At 46.3% G+C, this 19935-nt stretch overlaps 1 protein-coding gene across 1 annotated transcript in view; it reads left to right on the top strand.

Moving 5' to 3' along the window:
* The window catches only part of kif26ab (kinesin family member 26Ab), a 110434-nt gene that overhangs the window by 37326 nt on the left and 53173 nt on the right, over window positions 1-19935 (top strand). The window contains exon 4 of the mRNA XM_061216774.1: window positions 15589-16074. Within this exon, the coding sequence (XP_061072758.1) occupies window positions 15589-16074 (486 nt within the window). The remainder of the gene's footprint in view (window positions 1-15588; window positions 16075-19935) is intronic.

Here is a 19935-nt window from a genome sequence, read left to right as displayed (position 1 = left end):
ATGGCACACTGCCAAAGTAATCACTTTTCTGCCCCTGCTACGAGTGAAGTGGAAAGGCTAATTATGCCACCATCACCTTCTCACATCGTGCCAGCGGTTTCTGCACTTTACGAGTGCACGGAGATGTACATTTTGTTGTTGGCGGGAAGGCAAATTTGAATTCATTTCAGTTGTGTATAGGAATGAGGAACAAGCCACCTATGGTTGAAGGCAGTCTTGTGAAACTGACAGTGATGTTTTCCAGAAAGCGTATTCAGAAGTTTACACGTACCTGCAGGCTTTGAAATTCAGCCAGCTAAGTAATAATTAGGTTGATTTACAATCTCAAATGAGCGCATACCTAATTAGCCAAGTGTTCATATCCAAACTGCAGCACAGCAAGCTCTTTTAAAACGGGTATCAGCTTTATCATGGGGTTACGCAGTTTGTAGACGAGAGAGGATTATCTCTGCCTCTATTCGAGTGTTTACTTTTTCTGTTTTTATTTATTAATTTACTTTATCTGGAATGTGGTTTGTTGTCCGTCTTGGGAGCCCATTCACCATCTCCATTCCCCATAGCTGCAGTTTTCTATTCCTCAGGCATTAAGGCAGCTGTGGTGAATTTAGCTGCAGTGCCAACCCATGTTTATAGGGCTTTACAGGTCTCAGAAGTTGTTTGGTAATTTCAGATATGGTTAATGCTCGGTATATAAATAAAAAAAATTAAAACAGCCATTTTCGCCTTCCTTTCAGCTTTTTGCGGGATGAATGGGGAATTAAGTTGTTTTTCCTTTCCAAACTGTGCTTTTGGGTTATCTATCCCTGCAAATCACAATAATGGAGTGATTAATGGATGTCATCAGCACATGTGGGTATACTCTTCTGAATGGTGTCATTGTTTTATGTTGTATGTTAGTTATAGCCTGATTCATTGTCTCCCCTTTACTGAATTGTGATAGTATTCATTTAAATTCCTTTCTACAATGGCCCAATTCCCCCACAATACATTTTTTTCAACTTTAAAGTAACATTTCAAATAAATAATTGTGTAAAGTTTAACGCAACCACAAATAGGTGTACAATTATCGGCTTATTTTTAAGGAAACTTTGCATTTTGTCTCAAAGTATCTGTTTTTGAACGTAGATGTTTTTATTGAGTAAGAAGGGGGAGAGGAAAAGCAGGATGACAATTGTTAAAGGGGCGAGGAGAAGCAATCTACCAGCAGTGGCCTCAGCTTTGCAGTGCACTGCAAGTTAATCCCAAATATATTTGGAATTGGAGACGCTTACCGGTCCTCCGGTGGGCAGAACACTCGAGAATAGAGTGGCCTGGGGATTAGCCGTGGTGGTTGGGAGTAATTACGACCGCCATGCTCATTCTCCATGATGTTGTTTTGTTGCTCCTCGCTCTGCTTCAGAAATCAGAAAGTCTCGTAAAGCCCTTTCATATTTAAAACAGGTCCTCTAACAGTCCCAGTGTGTGCTACTGATGAAACTTGTGTGCATGGAGGCAGTGCTTAGCTTTAAAGGGTTATTAGCACATTTAAAAGTCAATGGAGGCTCACTGCCATTGGAGACATCCCCATTCTCTCCCCCTTCTCCCACAGCAAGACCCCAGAGGATACTGGAACACGAATCTGCTGCTCAGAGAATTAAGAAGTCTTTGGGGGGAAGCGTTTGCTGTTTTGTCAAACAAAAGTGCTGCAAAGTCAGAGCTAAAAAGCAATCAGTGAGATTTAATGGACACCATTATTTCTCAAACAGATGTAATCTGTAAACAGATGCTTTCTCTTTTTGTTGAAAGCAGCTTAGAGTGATCCCAAGTGCGACCATATATGGCTTTAAATGAAAACAAAACGAAAAATAAAGGCTTTATTGACATGTGTTTTTCTTAGAGTTTATGTTTCTTTTTCTTTTTAATCAGAGGTGTTTATTACCCAATTTTTATTTAATTAGATCCAAACTTGATGTTTCCACAGATGTTGGAAGGAAATCTGTCATGGAGAGTAGAAGCTGACTGTTCTTTGGTTTTATCTGTTTTTAGGTCATTATTCAATGTGCTGGGGTATTTCAGGACAACAGTGGAGAAATAATTCACCTCGGCAAAAGGAGAGATGTTATATGCAGGGATTCTGTGGTTTAACTTACCTGCCTTTGTAACTTTTAGTTTATTTTGCAACACTGAGTTACAGCAGTATGTCTGGTACTGTGTGATGCAAGGAGCCAAGATTCTGTCTACTCAATTTTAGTCAGAATAAATTTGACTCCTGACTCAATGCAAGTGCTACTTTCTTTCTTCCCAGATATAGTTTGGCAGTTGAATTGATCACCAATTTTAAACAGCTAAACATAAAAAAGGTAACATTTGCATTTAAATGTTATTGAAGTAGGTCTTTGTTTATATGCATTCATCAACCACAGCTCACTACAGTGTCAGTAAATTCACTTAACTGGGTCATCTATTATTCTAATGAAGTCTGAGGCATTAATGCAGTGGCTTGGATAGTGTAGCTGCCGGCCTGAATTTAGAGCCAAAATGTAGGCTGATTCTTCAGCTCTCCTGTAGAACCCTGAACCCTTGCACTTCAGTCTGGCTTCTCCTCGGCTGAACAGTACAGCTTGTTTTCTGTTCCTGGCCACCTCCGCTATACCTGGGGCGCTGATATAAAAAATAATTAAAAAATAAATAAAGACTCCGTCTTTGGGCCTTCCAGTCCGCCTACTGACTTTTTACATCTTTTTTTCCAGTTTCGGTATATTCAGTAAACTCTAGATAAATATCCGGAAGGGTTCCAGGGCCTGTAAATCTATTCAGGTATTTTAATTAGAAGGGAGATAGAGTTGGCACGCATGTATAAATGTTCACCAGCGTCTCCAGTGAAAGGTGGAAATCTGACTGGGGAGAACCACCGCAGGCAAAGAGGCGAAAAGCTCTGGCAGAGCATGAAAGAAACATACAGTGGAGGTCCTGTTTCTCCAATCCAATTTTTTTACTTTCGCAATTAAAGAATAATAAGAAAAAAACAGATACTTGTCCTGTGGTGTCCATTGTAGACTCTGCTGTTCATTGGACGATTCATCTATCCATTGGGCTACTTTGTTCTGTTTCTACATGCGGTTCTTAAAAAAGCAGTTAATTCCCTGGCCGAGTCACAGCACCCCACTTAACATTAGGGAGAGCTCCCACTGCTTCTGAGTCCTCATTGTGGATTAAGTGTATGTCCTGTAGGGTACAGTATCTTTACAGTAGTTCTCCCTCCATTTTCCTTTTTCCCTTCATTTTCTAGAAGTGAGCATCCACTGTGCTTCCCTGACTGTGTGCAGTGTGCATTAATCACCTCTACCCTCCTGTCTCTCTGATCCCCAGACATCAACACCATGAGTAATCTTACCTCTCACAACACTGCCATTGTGCCCTCCACACCTCCACTAGGATATTTGCGCAGGTAGCCATAGACTCCTGGCCTGTCATTCAAATATCCTACTTTTCACCAAACAGTTTGTATAAGCACGCGACTTAAGAGGCCTCCGGTTGAATGTAAGCCGCTTGCTTGACACTCGATTCCTTTTGTGTATTTTACTTTTTGTTTACTTTCGTCTTAATCCCTCTTACCTGTATCATGTTTATCTATTATATAACAGTGATTTATGAGGATAATGCTGATCTCCGAGTGCAATACACTGTACACTGTGTGTAGGCTGTACCTCCGCATCACCAGACGTTGTATAGAGCAATGCTAGCAGCAGCAGACGCAGTCAAGTTGAGTAGTGGTGTTGCCCACTGCCATATTACTCATGTCCTAGGCAGTGAATGGTAAGCTTGTCCCCCAAGTCTAGTTGATCCTGCCTAACCCCTATCTTGGCTGGTTCTTCTGCAGGCTGGTGACAGCTTGACTGATTAGAAATAAAGACACCGTGCTGAAGACTACTGGAGTCTGTGGAGGAGGGGGTGGGGGGGTGGGGTGGGGAATGAGGGGAGATGTCCAAACAGTCTGAAAGGAGCCTGTTTTCTTTGCATGCGCGAGTGAGCAGGAAAAGGTAATTAACGGACGGAGTGAGGAAAGCTGGGAGTGATGGATGAACGCGCTGCAGACGGACAGACAGACAGACGGACAGGAGTGGTAGAGGGGCAGCAGCGAGCTTGGAGCAGTCGTGCTAGCGCAGCCACTAGCGCACATAGAGGCTAATAGAAGAGGCAATAGAAGATGTTTTCAAGCAACTTGTTTTATTCTTTACGATCATGTTATCATTTTTAATGAGTGTATGAGGCAAGTCAGTTTTAATGCAGTGAAGCACTGCACAACGAATGTTTCTTTCATCAGCTTGTTCACGCCCAGCGGCCTGAAAATAGACTTCCAATAAGTTTGTTTATGATTCTAAAAGATGAATTCGCTGGAAATCTAGAACATAACATTTCTTCCCTTAAGTATGCTGAAAAGCACAAATTGGTTTTGCAGCAGAAAAATCTCATCTTCATTTTTTCTTAAAACATCAAGGCATGTAACATTATCCATCTCTGAGCAATGACAAGATTTACAACTGCCAGCTACAGTCAGTTTTTTTCCGTTCTCCATATGCGCTTCAAAGCATGCACAGATGGAATATGTAAGCTATTCATTTTCGTACTGGAATGTTGATATTTCATATTTTAAATCATTCAGGCTCCACCTCGCGTTTGCCTCCAGTCCCCAGAATGCACTGTGAAACTGACCCCCTAGTTTTCTGCCTGTCAGCCCAAGGCTCTCACACCGCTGAAATTAAAATCACCCAAATACAGACATTATCTCAGCATACACAAGAGAATATCCACAGCTTAGCTTTGATATGTATATACTCAGAGCATATGCAGAAGTGATTAAGAAGTCCTACTATGCACAGTGAGAAAGTGGTAGAAAATTAATCAGAAATAATTTCAAACTAAGCACTACTCTATAGGTTTTAATGCAAATTGACAGAATTTCAGTTAAGATACATACTACGGTACAGGTAAGGACCTGGAAGATAAGGGCATGCAATTTATATTTTGGTGAAATGATCCTTTAAATTATTCAAGCCAGGTGTTTAAATTGAAATGCATTCATTGCGTAAATCAGGTTTATATGTACGGCTGACTCTTTTCACCGTGGTGGGGTTTGGCTGAGGGAGGGTAATGAAATGACACTAATTCTAGCACCCAGAATGCCCTGCTCACCAAGCCATGCACAGACATAATTTGTCTATCAGTAACTTCCCCCACATGGTCATGTCCAGGGAACAGTGCAGGAAACAGCTGGATGCAATTTGTCAGCAGAAATGGCTGCCATTTCCACACTCAAAAGTGTCTCCAATTGCCTGGGATCTCAAAGGGCCTTTACCTTAATGATTTAGAGGAAAATGTGCGCACGAGTGATGATTCTCCTTGTGCTGGTAATGGTTTGACTGTCTCGTGAGGGTGTGCTGAATTTATGTTCAAATACTGCAGTCCTTTCCCGGATTTCAAATGCTTTGCTGTTGTGATAGATGAAGAAGTTGTCACCTTGCTAATTAAGCACCCCACATAGTAATGAATTCCCTTAACTAGCTACAGAGAAATATGGAAGCCATCTTAAAGTGAGGACAACAGAGAAGAACTGCAGCACCACCGACTCTCAAATGCTCTTTCATGACATCCATGAAAGTAGAAACAGATACCTGTAGTGTGTTACTTCCCTTTGAAGATGCGTGGGAGACCTTGGGCAAAAACAGACCGTCTGTATTCTGTTCCCCTGGCTGGCTTTATCTGACGCTAATCTACTGCTGCTTGCTCTTCACTTCCACCCTCCTTATCTTTGTGTCAGTATTGCCTTTTTCCTTTGTGCCTTTTGGGTTGTATCTCACTTTTTATTGGAAGTTATCTGTGAACAGCAGTGCCTTTAAAACTACCCTAATTAAGCCTGGAGACTATAGTTCTTGTGTTTCCACCTGTAACACCAAGTCAAATGGAATATGGGGTATGTTGGATTTAGTGTCATCAGTGCTATTGCCTGAACAGTAGGGTACCAGCATGTAAAGTGCTTTCAAGTCATGGCATGTTACATAGCTGAAACAAATAGTTTTTTCCCCCACTTTCTACATTGTGAATGTGTTATATTCATACTAACCTATTTATGAATAAATATGATGGCAAATAGTAATTGCTGTACCTCAACTTTCACACTCAGCCATTAGATTGCAAGAAGCTTACCTTGTCATCGCTACTTAACTCAGAGGCCATATTTCAATGGACAATTTTCTATTTTAACTCTTAAGTGGACATAATTTGTGGCAGCTGTCCAGCACTTGGTCCCAGAGCGAATTATAATTTTTACAGATTAAAACATACCGCATCACACTAGCACCTTGTCAGATCTCTCAGCAGAATGATCACATTTCACAGGTCTTCTTAGGCTATGGAGTCAGTCCAACTGGGGCCAACTGGTCAACTGGGGCCACACAAGCACAGGAATGGTAGCCTATATATTTAATTGAAGGGGAAACAAATAAGGACAATGCATAAGGCTTTTATAAACATATTCATTTGTAATTTCTGTGTTCTTTCATGGATCTGCTGAATGTTTTATTATGAGGCCATTAACATTTTCAGAAATGTATCCCTGAAAGGATTTGGTTTGAAATGTCAAAACAATGAGGCAGTTTGGTTCTGCCTGGTATTGAGAGCAGTGAATTTCAGCCTTAGGCCGAATAATCGAGTTTATTGACTTAAGAAACGACCATATGAATAATAAATTAAGACTGTAGGTTTGTTCACAGTACCATTGCAAGAACTAGCCTCTACATTCTCTGCTGGAAACTATACCGTAGGTCATTTCATTTGTGTTCTGGGACTTTCGGCAGACTTGGTTTTAAATTGAATTTCATCGGGAGAGGAACGATAGTGAAAGGGCAAAGTTTATATTTCCAAGTTGTCACTCCAGGGAATGCAAAACAAAACTAGCCATATGATTTGTTTATCTTCCAGACATTTGTTTCCTTTTGTGTCCCAGATCACATTACATGACTTTCAGTTTCAATTAATATTACAATTTGCGCCGGAACGTTTTCAATAAACACGGGCGTCTGGGAGCAATACATCCGTTTACCTTTTCCCAATACAAAGGGCTGTGGCAAATCCGAAACCATTCATGCAATCATGGACTTGAATATGTCTGCTCTGCGTAATCTTAAGACAAAATTTTTAAAAATGAGTACATTTGGCAATTACTGTCCAACTTTTTCTCAACCGCTTCGTTCCAGTTGTTCTGGAAACAACCAAGAGAACCGATCGTGACCCCGACATCGTTTCCCCAAGAAAATATAACCATTCCTGACAGCTGTAGATTTTGGCAGAATATATCTCCCATTGAGTGAAATTAACGAAAGAGCAGTAGCCTCAGTATGATCTTTGGAACAGTGATAGTATACATGCTGCGTTTGCCCGAGACTCGGTGACACCAGAGGAAGAGCTTTCAAGTAATTACATTAAACATCCATTACATCTGACTCGTCGATACAGCAAAATTGGTTTATACGACATCATATCAAATTAGTAGGCTACACTACCCCGTACGCTTACCATTCTCCCTTAAAATGTGCTCTTAGCGCATCAGTAGTTCAAATTGGACATTGGGCTGATTTTTCGTAAACGTTTCAGCAAAGACGCAGCTTGATGGGGGGAGACCTCTCCCCTGTAGTTTCCAAAATCTGCCGTTTGACTGCTGGAGCAACCAATTGTCACTGCCAGTGGGAGAGGCCATGTAATTAGTTTCATCGCTTGAGACTGCTAGGTCTCCCCGCCCTGTCAGTAGGTCGGATTGCGTGACACAGCCAGACGCGCTTTTGAAGGGCTGTGCAGGCCGAATCAATCGGGATCTTGACTTCAGAGCGCTTTCTTCTGCGCGGAGCATTTTGATGCACAACTCGTAACACTTCATCGTAGACCACGTCGACTCAGGTAAATAGTTAAACATGTATGTATGTGTTTCTTTTGGTCTTAAAAGTTATCTGTAACCGGATTTAATTGAAACCGCTCTTGTGACGTGATGTTATCTCGTGAGTTTGATAAATCCGCAAGTAAACTTTTTTTTTTGTCTGTGTTTATATTTTTGGCAATGCTATTACCTTCATCCACTGCATGATTTAGCAGTAGGTTAATTATTAACTGTGACCGCACGCAAGAGGTATAAAGTTCTGTTTCACGACTTCTGCATTTTACGATGCTGATGCTGCATTTTACTTGTTGATAGACTTGTTGCGTCTTACTATTTTTTCCCCTTAAATTATATTATAATCACACCACTGTTAAAATGTAAGAATTGGCCATCACATACAATTACTGAAATAAATCCCATTCTTCAGCAATTAAGCCATTAAGAAAAAATCGAGGTTAACATTGCTACTTCTTTGAGATATCCGAGATTAATGTTCATATCTGGCGCAGATTTGTGATAGGCTATTCTGAAATCTATTTGCAAAGTCTGTGTTCTAAATAAAGGTTTCAATCCGAGAGCGCAGACATAGAATAATTCAGGTCAGTCTGTTCGGGTATCACTGTTCAAAGGATTGATGGGATTGAATGATTATACTCATGCTCACAGTAAAATATTAAGTGTTAAATGAACTCATGCAGAGTACATTATGGCCCCTATTGGACTCATGTGTACTCTGTTAAGAGTTGAAGTAACACTGGATATTTCATTGCGTTCCCATTGCAAGTACAGACATAGTGGAGAATATATACACTTGCAGACGGTTTGGCAGTTCTTGATTGGCACGGGGCAGAGACTCACAGTCAGACTCAGACAGACGAGGAGACCTGGCTGCCCTCAATCTGCCGGGCGGCTCTATTGTTGTGAACTCCAGTTTGCTCAACAGATGCATTTCCTGCCTCTGTAAGCGGCGGCGTGGTGTGAGATCCGGTGCCGCAGAGCACTTCGCTCCTTGTGGTATACGAGCAGTGACCTTTTAACAGCCTGTGTCCATCAGGCCTGCTGACCACCAAGTATGGGTTCGCCGGCGATGTTTAAACATAAGCGGGTATTGAAATTCACCTGTGTATTGAATGACCATAAGGTGCTTTTATTGCCACCATTGCATGGCTGTGGGGGTAGCGGTGGAATATGTGGCATGTGAGGTGTGTTTTGTGCTCGCATACTCCTCAAGAAATTCTGTCTTTCCTGATAATCAAACCAATATGCAAATGCGTAGTAGTTCTTACAAGTAAATTGTGGAAATCATAATGGATTCATAACCACGGAGCTTGATGGTAAGCAAATTATTCTAATCTCTGGTCGTGTGCTTGTAACAAAAATGAGGAACTAATATCCATCCATATGATGAAAACCTCAGATCCCATGTTTTTTTAAAGAATCTTCACTTCATTATTTTGTTCGGTGTGTTCCGAATTGTGAGCAATTTTGAATAAAGTTTCTCAGAAACACATGCAGCAACGACATTGAATTTTTCCCACTGCAACACTGTTCTTTCTTCATGTCTGTTAGAATGGGTCTAAACAGCAGGCATATTATAAATGGAGAGTTAGATTTGGCTGGGTTACAAGCCCTGGCGGGACTTCAGCATGTGTGGCTAATCTCTAGCACAGACCCTCTCTTCACACCAGGGGTATCAGGTCAATCCCAGCAGGCCCTTCCTGATCCTTGACTTCTCTCCTCGTCTCCCGGACCTGTAATTATGAGCGGAATGGTTTCCAGGCATCTTGAGTCTGCAGGAGGCCCGAGTCCCTGGGTTTTACAGCCCACACGCCGCCCCCCTCGCCCTGCACTGCGGAGGAATTCTACCTCAGCCTCAGGCCCTCGTGGCCTGACAGGGCAAGGTTAGGGGAGGGTGGCAGCTTTGAGTGTGTGTGGGGGGGTTACCTTTTTACATGTTGTTCTTATCTGAGGACCATAATCTGCTTTAATGGCCTGCGGTGAGCAGGGCCCAGTCACACTGAGCGGGCCGACAGCTGTGCACATCTCTCTGGTGACCGTGGGGAACCTCTCCGAATACCTGTGGGAAAGTATCCCAGCGGCTCGGTGACCTGAAGGTGAACGAGGGCTTTCGTTTCGGGATAAGTCCCATGGAAAAAACAGAAGGCAAACTCCCGGGTCCCGATGAGGCATTGGTGCCAGAGGCCATGTAAATAGAATAGCCTTGTCTGGCTTCAGTGGTCCTCAAGGAGAAGTAGGGGTGAGAAGTGTGTGTGTGTGTGGGGGGGGGGTGCTGTTGTTACATTGTGAAAGGTACTAGGCACAGCCTTGAGCTGTGTGGTCTCCATTCGACTATACGTGCAGACATCAAGAGTTTTAAGAGCTCCGTTGTATTGTGTGTTAACAGTCGAGCTCACCACGCTGACAGGAAGTCAATAAAGTGTGGAAAGGCATGTTTTTGAGAAGGTTTTTTAGGTTTTGGCCATTGTTGGCATTGGGGTATTATGAGAAACCTTCCCCCTCTGCAAGGAAAACAGAGAGTATATTCTTGGTGGTAGTTCTGCTTTGCGTTTACTTCTTCATTTCTCCTCCAAGGCACACGGAAACGCCCTCCGGTGAAGGTCAGCCCTCTCCCTCCCCGGCAGCCGCTTCCTACCTAACGGAACAGAAAATTACGTTTCACAGCGTATTTTACTTTTAATGGACCATGGATGAAAGTCTTCAGTCGAGAGCCTCATGCATTTTAAAGCGGGCCCATTCGTACATTTTAAACGAGTCACAGGTCCCCGTCTGTGGAGCTGGGGGGGGGGGGGGGGGGGGGGGGGGCTAGTTTATGTGCAGCTTTTCATCAAACGCTGAGCGCGCACGGTTCCACTCCCCTTCAGCTGGCTTATCACCCATCTCCCATTGTCTGGAAGTGTGCGAGAGCAAGAAGACAGAGCAAATGGTGTGTGATCTGAAAATCATTTTCATGTGCCCCGGCCTCCATTTGCATTCAGAAGCCCAGAGGACCAAAGAAAGGATGAAATAATGTGCAGGCTTTTCCCCCTCTCGTGCTGGTAGTCGCGGTTGAGCCTGTTCCGCTCCGGCCTCGGGCGAGGGATTTCTGATGAAATATTTTGTCCGGGCGATTTGCGCTCATCCCCCTCCCTCCCCTTCCGTCTCCTCATCATCCGTGTGTCAGGTGGAGACAAACTTCTGCCTCGGTGGCATATGTCAGCCACTCCACAGGCTGGGTTCATACCCCGCCTGGCCCTCGCGTATCTATAATGAGGCCATAGAATCTGCCTTCATAAGCCTCCAGAGTTTAATAAAATCTATGCTGACAGGCAGTAAACCATCGCCGCCGTGTCCCATAAGGCCGTGGGGCAGGGGTGCCATTCCTCGCTGTCTGCCTTCCCCGTCTGAAAGCACGCGGGGCGTGATGCGTACGTACGCCGGGCAGAGGGTCGGACTGCCGCCCCTTTGAAGGGTATTGACTTGTGGCAAGTGGGTCAGTAACCTTGCACTTGTTCCCTACAATGGCTGAGGCCCCTTTAACAACTGGGGGAAGCAGACGGCCGCCCAGGCTTAAATCTCTATCAAAGGGAGGTGCCTCGCACCACATTGTGATCCGCTGGAGCTATTGTCTCCCGGTGAGGGTTGATGTGCTCGGCTCAGACACGAGAAGCGTGCATCTGCGTGGCTGCGAGACAAAGTTCTTTACAAACACTCACACCTGTTAGCCGTAGATTAAGCCGATCATAAAACAGTCTGTATAGAGAGAGAGGCCTTTGGATATCAGCTGGCCACATGGCACACACATCTTGTAGTTGTAGTAGCAAGGCAATGAAATGGAGATACTAAGAGTGTTTTATAACCTCTTAAACCAGTCCTCGAAAAAAGACTTTGTTAAAGAGGTATGTTCTTCCTTGCTCTGAGAATCCTAACAAAACCACCTGTAGTTCCTTGTCTCACAGACCGAGAGGAAAGCCGGGGTGTTTTATCTGCTGTGGAAGGAACGTGGTTTGGGAGCGCGAACTTTCGCACGTTAACCGCCCACGCACACGCTGTAGAAAGGACACCTTCTCGTTTCTCAAAGCTAAGCTGTCCATGTTGCGATATTTCAGATCTCTCCGACTCGAGATGTGAACAGATTGCAGGCATCTGGTGCAGCGGGGGCCCCTGTCAACCTTTCCCAGAATGCCTTGCAGGACACTCCCCACCCCTGCAGACAAAAGCACTGAATCAAACGCGATGAACACCCGGTGCTGAGGAGGGCGCATCTCCTTCTGACCTCCAGCTCACTCCTGGAAACATAAACTTCACGGACAGCTTTACAAGGGAATCCCAGTCTGTAACCTCCATAATTGAAAAGAACAGCAGAAGGGGAGCTTTGCGTTTTTTATTAGTTCCCTAAATCAATGCTTAACAATGTGTGTAGCCAAGGTGTGGCGGGAAATTGATTTCTTTCTGAAAGTAATGTCTCAAGGTTTGAGACGGACATAAGCGCTGGGTTAGGCTTGCGTTCTGTCCCATGTCTTGCATGGAGATCCAGATGATTTTTTGAGAGCTCCTCCCTTTGCATAGCTATACGGAACCCTTTTTGCTCTCTTGTTAGTCCGATGTTCTGTAGAGTCCCTGAAGGACATTGTCAGGGTGTGTGTGCATATATTAAAATACCTTCTGTTCAGAATCCCCCTACACATTATCCCACAGTATATGTATGTCTTATGGTAGTCCAAAGGGCTACAATTACATATAATTGAGCCCTGGTATGAGCTTAAAAATGTAACGGCAGCTGAGTGCAGATCCGTAGATAATGGTAGCGATGTGTAATTCCTCTCATCTGAGCTTCATAATCTCTCTAATATGGCAGATTTTCTCCAAAGTGCTGTATGTTTAATGCAGGATGGATTGATGAGCTCTACATATCCCCTGAATGCTTTGCTGAATATAACAAGTATATAACGATGGGCTCGAAGTTGGTGGTTTATTGCGATGATTATGCGTGTCCTTAATCGGGTCAAAATTGCACTGGTGCCGAACAAGTATTTAGTGACCGAAACGGGAGCCATCTACACGCGTGCGTTGTGAATACTGATCTCCACATTGCGCATTAAATCATATTACTCGATGGCTTTATGGAGATTTTCGGAGCTTGCAGTAAACTAAAGCTCACGCTTTGGGAGAATGTCACCTTTAAGCTGATGTGACAGACATTCGGGGGCACAGGGAAGCTAATGACTAGCTAACGAGCAAGCAAGGCTTGACGCTGCTCAAGAAAGGGAAAGCGGATTTTTTGGTATTCTGAGATGAAGCCTGGGGCTAGAGTGCGGTGGCCTGTCCACGTGTGTGCCTTCCCAGATGGGCCGATCCCAGTGGCGGCCCCCTCTTTGTGGTCCCTCGGCCTGCTGGATCTCGGCGGTGATTTATCTTTTTCATTACTGGGGTGGACCTGTGCACCGCGCGAGTCCACGAGGGGCTTTGGGGTCGCGCTATAGCCGGGAGCCCTGCAGCGTGCTGGGGAGAGCGCTCTGTGTCGGGAGTGAATAATAATCCAATGTTCTCTGCCTGGCTGCCCGTTAATGCTGTGGCTGGAGAACACCCCAGCCAGGTGGCTGCTGCTCTTTCTGGTAATCAAGAGCGACTTTCTGTGCTTCCGACTTTCTGTGGAGCATCAGGGTGGCATACATTTTGCTCTGAGCCAGAGGAAAAGGTAGCCGTGTTGTGACTTATAGCCACTTTCTTCGTATTCGACGGCTAACTTTAGGGGCTTGAGGCATCCTGCTAAAAAATTGTCCCACTAATCCCTATGTTAGTAACTCCTCAGGTGGGTTTGGACTCATTAATGTTCATTAATGTTGGTGTCCTGTGGATGCAGGTTAGAGCGCTAGCCCTGCGCTAGCGCAAGCCCTCTCTCCACAGCCTCACTCGGTCTGATTAGCGGCGTGCCACTGAAGAGCAGAGCCCTCGTAAACATTTATGCATCTGCGGGCTCTTGTTGTGCTGTGTTTGGCCTTAATGCCGTTGGGCTTGAGCTTTTTACCCTTTATGCCCCTTAAGAGACTTGAGTGTGAAAGAGGTGGAGATGGAGAGAGCGAGTGTGTGTGAGTGTGTGTGTGTGTGTGAGTGTGTGTGACTGTGTGTGTGTATGTGTGACTTTGTGCGTGTGTGTGCATTTGTTGTGTGTATCTCTTTGTGTGTGTGTGCGTGTGTGCATATGTGTGTGTGCGTGTGTGAGTTTGTCTGTTTGTGTATGTATGTGTGTTCGTCTGTGTGTATAGGTGTTTGTGTGTGTATGTGTGTGCGTATGTGCGTGCCTGTGTGTGTATTTGTGTGTATGTGCATGTGTCTGTTTGTGTATGTATGTGTGTGTGTGTTTGTTTGTGTATGTATGCGTGTCTGTGTGTGTATGTGCGTGCCTGCGTGTATGTGTGTGTGCCTGTGTGTGTGTGGATGTGTGCCTCTCAGCCCCTCTCTAAGCGCTACACACATACAGCAGTAGTGACTCTGTTGCACTCGAAGGGCAGCTAATTACACGCGTGAGAGCCGAATGTGTGAGTGGTCATCAGGTGCACCGAGAGCTTCTGAATTCAGCAGCTGAAGATTATTCTCACGCCGGGCGTCTTATCATATGTAAATACCCCCCCCCCCACGCCTCCTTCTGCCTTGAGCTCAGCTGTTGTTTTGTATCCCCACCGCCCCCCCCCTCACTTTCTCTCTCCCCAGCTGAGGTGTGTGTCAGGTAGCCTGGGAAGAGCGGGAGGGGGCCCTCCTCCCTGCAGTGTCCTTCCGTTAGTCTGTCTCCCGTCTCAGCGGGTACTGACATGAGCGGCGGTGTGTAACACGCAGTCATTCGGTGTCGCCTGTTGCAGCGCATTAGACCAAATAAAGCATGCCAGGCTGCCTGTGTTGAAAACCCCCGTCTGAACAATCGGCAGGGGAGCGGGATGAATTCGGAGGAGAGCGGTCGGATCCGCCCCGACCCGTGGGGTCTGAGCCTCTAATCCGCACGCTTCCTCTCCGCAAACTTTTCCCCCCCGTCTAATTTTCCTGCTGTTTGCCTTTCGCTAAGACCCCGGCAATTACCGCGGAACGGGCCCGGGCGTCTGCGCCGGGATCCTCTCTCTGCAGCTGCAGCTCAAGGATAGCCATCTAAATAAACACAGCCTCCTGGGTCAGGAAGCGGCTAAGCCAGGATTTAGACGGACGGGTCTCTGGGCCGTTCCCAGGGGAGGATCAAGACCACACCGATAGCCTTTTATATCGCCTGATTAGAATCAGAAACCAGGCAAGGACACCCCTGGATCCTTGAGATCCAAGAACTCGGTCAGACTGGTGAAATGAAGCGGTCACAGCCGTCATTTTCTCCTTTTGCTTGCGTGTCTTTTTTAACCCTTTAATGCCCTCACCAAGAAAAAAACAGTCAAGCAGAACATTTGGGCAGCCTGTAGCCTTGTGGTTAAGGTACATGATTGGGACCCAAAAAGTTGGTGGTTCAAACCCCAGGGTAGGCACGAAAAGATCTGCACTGCTGTTGGGCCCTTGAGCAAGGCCCTTAAGCCCACATTGCTTCAGGGGGGATTGTCCTCTGCTTAGACTACTCAACTGTATGTCGCTTTAGATAAAAGTGTCAGCTAAATGACAAATAATGATAATTATTGTTAAAGAGTTAATCACCCCTCGCTGTCCTTCCTCCACAGGACCCAGGCTTCGCCACATTCCTCTTCGACAAGCTCCAAGTGCCTCAGTACCCTCCGCACGGGCGGCATGAGGGGACCCGCTGCGAGGTCTGCTCCACCCCGCTCCACCAGCTGAGACAGCAGGCCCTCCAGACCATCCTGGCCGTGGGCAAAGACATGCCCGAAATGCCCCCCGGCGCCCTCTCCGGCCTGCCCCCTCGGACCGCCGGCCACGGCGTGGTCACCCTGTCCTCCTCCCGGGACTGGGCCGTGCCCGGCGGGAGACAGCCCCCGAAACCCCACACCCTCCTGTCCGGGCCCGAGAGACGCAGGGGCCTGGGCTGGCAGCAGGGCACCGCCGCGGGGCCCAAATCCAGCGTGCAGGTGACGGTGGGGACCGGCCCCCTGACCAGCACCCTCAGCTCGGTCACCATCCAGGCCCAACAGTACCTGGAGGGCATGTGGAGCATCTCCCGCGTCAACAACTTCCTGCCGCAGCCCTGCCTGGTAGGACCTCTCCCCTCTCTCTCTGCCTTCCAATCATGCTCCGTATTTGGGAAACATTTTTTTCATCAAATCACAGTTTGTAGATTTTTTTTTTTTCACTCTACTGGGACTGTAATTGATTTCAGTATTGTTGAAAGAGGGCTTATTTAGTTTTCACTAGAAGCCATTTTTAATAGGAGCACAAAGTCTTTTCACACTACTCTAGGGGATGAGTTGATGAGGCTGAAAGCTTGTGGAAATGTTGGTTCCCAGACTAAGGCGGTGTTTTAGAGTTTGATAATTCAGCGAAGCCAGAACCGGGCCCTCCTGAGGCTTCTCAGACCTCTCATCTCAGAACTCAGCTGGAGTCGTGACCTTTGGCTGCTCAGAAGTCCCGGACCCTTGGAGTTATTAGGTCACTGGGTAAAACCGTTGCTAATTTGGTGACCTTTTCCTCCAAGGTCTTCGCAAGCTATTCTTCACACTGATTACTTAACTGCAGTGGAGACCTCCCATAATTCTTCTCTCCTGTATGTTTCTCCTGTGGTCTTGAAGTTGCTGACAGATACATAGTTTCATTTCCGGCCTGCTGTATTTCTCTGTTGTGGGGGGCCTGAGATCTTACGATCGTGTCTCTCATACCCAGTTCAAGGCCAGGGCTTCTCAATCATTACAGTTTAAGTGATGCATTTGGGTTAGCCTTCAGATGCAAGAACAAACTGTCTCATCTTGATGATGTCACAAAAGGGATTTATCAGACTTGTCCACTAATGATTACAGAGAGAAACAAAAACAGATTAGCATTACTGTTTATTAGTGGGCAGTTTGGCTGATGTAATGTCCCCACCCCAATACCACTACTAGCAAAATATACTCTGTCTGTAGATAGTCCTCCTGGCAGCTCACAGGCCTCCGAGAACATTACAGATGGAATAAAATTTTATTTCTGATTTAAATGATTCTGGCAGGACTGGTCTTACTTGTAGGGTATGAGGTAATGGTGCTCTGTCATGCTGAGTAATCATCTAGTAAGTCTGAGCGACTGTGCAGTCTCTGGTTGGCCCACTTGTACACAAGGTGCTTATTAGTGCAGTAATGTACGTGCACAGATGCAGAAATCAATAGGTGCATTATTGGTTATGCAGATGCCAGCTTGGGCAGCAGTCCAGGGTGAATGCTCAGTATTGATTGCACAGGGCAATCAGTAAAATCAGTAATGAGCACAGTGTGCATTGAAGCGCATTCTTTATTAGGCTACTTCATTATTAATATTCAATCACTTCATCTAAGGTCAGTGGAGGTAAGGATGAGATCAGAATAACTCTTAGTAGATTTTTGGTATGACTAGGAACAGCAGTGTTGCGCTCTGACTTAATCATTGCCCACAAGTGAGAAGCTCCCCCACAGAAAAGGCAGTACTTCTATTTAACCACTAGATGGCAAAGAATACGCTAACAGGGAGTCCATCAGCAGCAGCCCCTGATCTCTATGGTGGTCATAACATGGAGGGGTAAGGATTTGAGCCCAGTGCTGTAAGGATTAGGGAGACTATTTCTGGTGTCAAGATTCAGGCATATAACAGGATTCGGTGCACTGAGGCCCACTCTTTCTGTGAGGGGCATATGGGATTAAACCCCAGCCTGCTTTCGGCGCCACCTTGTGACATTTCTCAGCAGGGGCTCAGTGTGAACTGAACACCCAGCCGTCACCCGCCACTGTGACGGCAGTCACAGGAAACCTGGTCTTTGTATGCATTAAAAGTATTTCTGCCCAGGCCTGACCTTGTAGTGCTGGTGTGACATTTCTGGAGATCAGTGGTGTCATACAACCTCCTGTGGGTTGGTATTGTATCGGTACTTTGTCTGTCATTAGTCAGTTTCATGCCCTTTATGGTGTGAGATCACAAATGTGCGATTATGTTTTGAGCTGAACATCCTAATCCTGGTGTAAGAATCGCTACTGGTAGTTGAAGGCAGTGGTGTTTTAGAACACTGACTTAGAAACCTACTCTTCAAAGGGTGAAGTAATCATTACCTGCAATATCGTAAAAAAATTTCCAAACCATGAAAATAATTTTATTTAAGAAATTAAGAAGTTATTTAAAATCGCAGTGCACACCAGATTATCATCCCTGCCGTACAGAACGGCACAATGAGGAAGAAATCCTGTCTCTTTAAACCTTCTCCTTGCTTTAGCATTGGCTGGTCCTGACGGACAGGCCCTGTCTGCGGCAAAGAAAAGCAATCCCCGACCTCCCCGTTGTTTACTTTTCATGGTCTAAGAGCAAACACAGGCAGCTCTCCCCCCTGCAACTGTCAACAAGTGCCCCTGAGCCTCGGGAAGTGGGGCTGGCAGGGCTTTTAGCAGGGGGTGTACAGGGCAGGGCAGGGTGTGAAAGCCTTTCAGGCCTGTCTGAGGGTAATTACAGTGGCTTTGGTCTGCGGCGCACCATGGACCGTCTCCACTGGAGCTTCCACCGAGACCTCCGCCGTCCCTTCAGGATACAGAACGAAAGCAAACCCAGAAATGTGTCTGTTCTCATTTCTAAAGGTCCTCTCCCTCATTAAAGCGAGGTCCCACACCACGTGACGGACCCCGGGAGCTCTCGGGTTGTGTGTTTCAGGAGTCGGGCTTGATTTCTTGGGGGAAATGGTTTGAAAGGCGGCGGGTTCAGAGAAAGGGAAGGATCCGGTCTGACTGGCAGCTAGTCCTTGAGTGGGAAATCTCATTCGTGGAGCCCGAGGCATCATCAGTGCTCGGGGCTTGTGATGGGGCACCTTGGAAGTGTGCTGCAGCAGAGATTTCACCTGGTTTCAACGAAGAAATGAGAAGGAAGGCCCCCTCAGAGCCGACAGATGGGACCACAGCCTCACCTGAAGTGAAAAAGAGCGTTCGACATCTATCCGGGAAGTCTAATTGGAAGAGCGGGTGAAGCCACCAGCTTCACAGAGCTGACTGCCGGGCTGTTTCTAAAGGCTCAGCTCTCACTGTGAGTGAGAGACATAAATCAAAATCTTTTTTCCCCCCTCATAGCCTCTTGTTCATTTCACACATTTCTGGCATCCCCTTAGTTTCGAGTGATCTGCATAATCTTTTAACATCAGGACATGATTGGAAGGATAATGGTGCAATTACTTCTGCGAACTTTTGGCACTGTGGTACTGTGAAATGCAAAAGACACCCAGGAACGGCGTTGTGAAAGCGCAAAAAAATCTGAAATGGAAAAGCTTAACCTGACCAGGGGACACCATTAACTCCCAAAGTCACATCCAGCATGTTTTTGGGGTGTATCCTAATCAGCAGAACCCATGTGCAGACCAGGGGCCTTTTCTGAGCCTGGCACTGCAGCTCGCTCTGTGAATTTCTTGAAAAATTTGTGTCTCACTGTAGCCCAGTGTGACCTCCTGCTGTCGCCTGCTTTCCATTGGAAACGCTGCGCACCATCTGTGTGGCTCTGTGCTGCTGTACAGCTGGACCAACATGGCACCGTGCCACTGGCACTGGGGAGAGAGTTAGACCGGGAGGAGGAGGAGGAGGAGGAAGGGGGACCATTTGTTTTCAATCATTACTTGGAGCTTTTTCCTCAGAGGACTTCCTGTTTTCACCGACTCCGGGCTATGGCTCCGCCTCCCGCCTCCGGGTCCCGCTCTCAGGCCGAGCTGCTCTGTTCATCTGTCCGTCAGTGGGCCCGTGTTTACCTGGCGCTGTGATCCAGACGGTGGGCCCATCGTGTGAGGCAGCCCAATGAAACTGGACCTCTTCAGGCAGCCGCCTCCCAGCGGACCCATAAAGAGCAGAGCGAACTTCCAGATGCGGAGCCAGCCGGTTCGTCCGCTCCGGTGTCGTCTGAGCCCTGCGGTGTAGGAAAACTTCTCAAGTCTC

The sequence above is a fragment of the Conger conger genome, chromosome 1 (assembly GCF_963514075.1).
Source record: "Conger conger chromosome 1, fConCon1.1, whole genome shotgun sequence".
Taxonomy (NCBI): Eukaryota; Metazoa; Chordata; class Actinopteri; order Anguilliformes; family Congridae; genus Conger; species Conger conger.
Note: the sequence above shows the minus strand (reverse complement) of the source record. Positions and strands in the feature narration are given on the sequence as shown.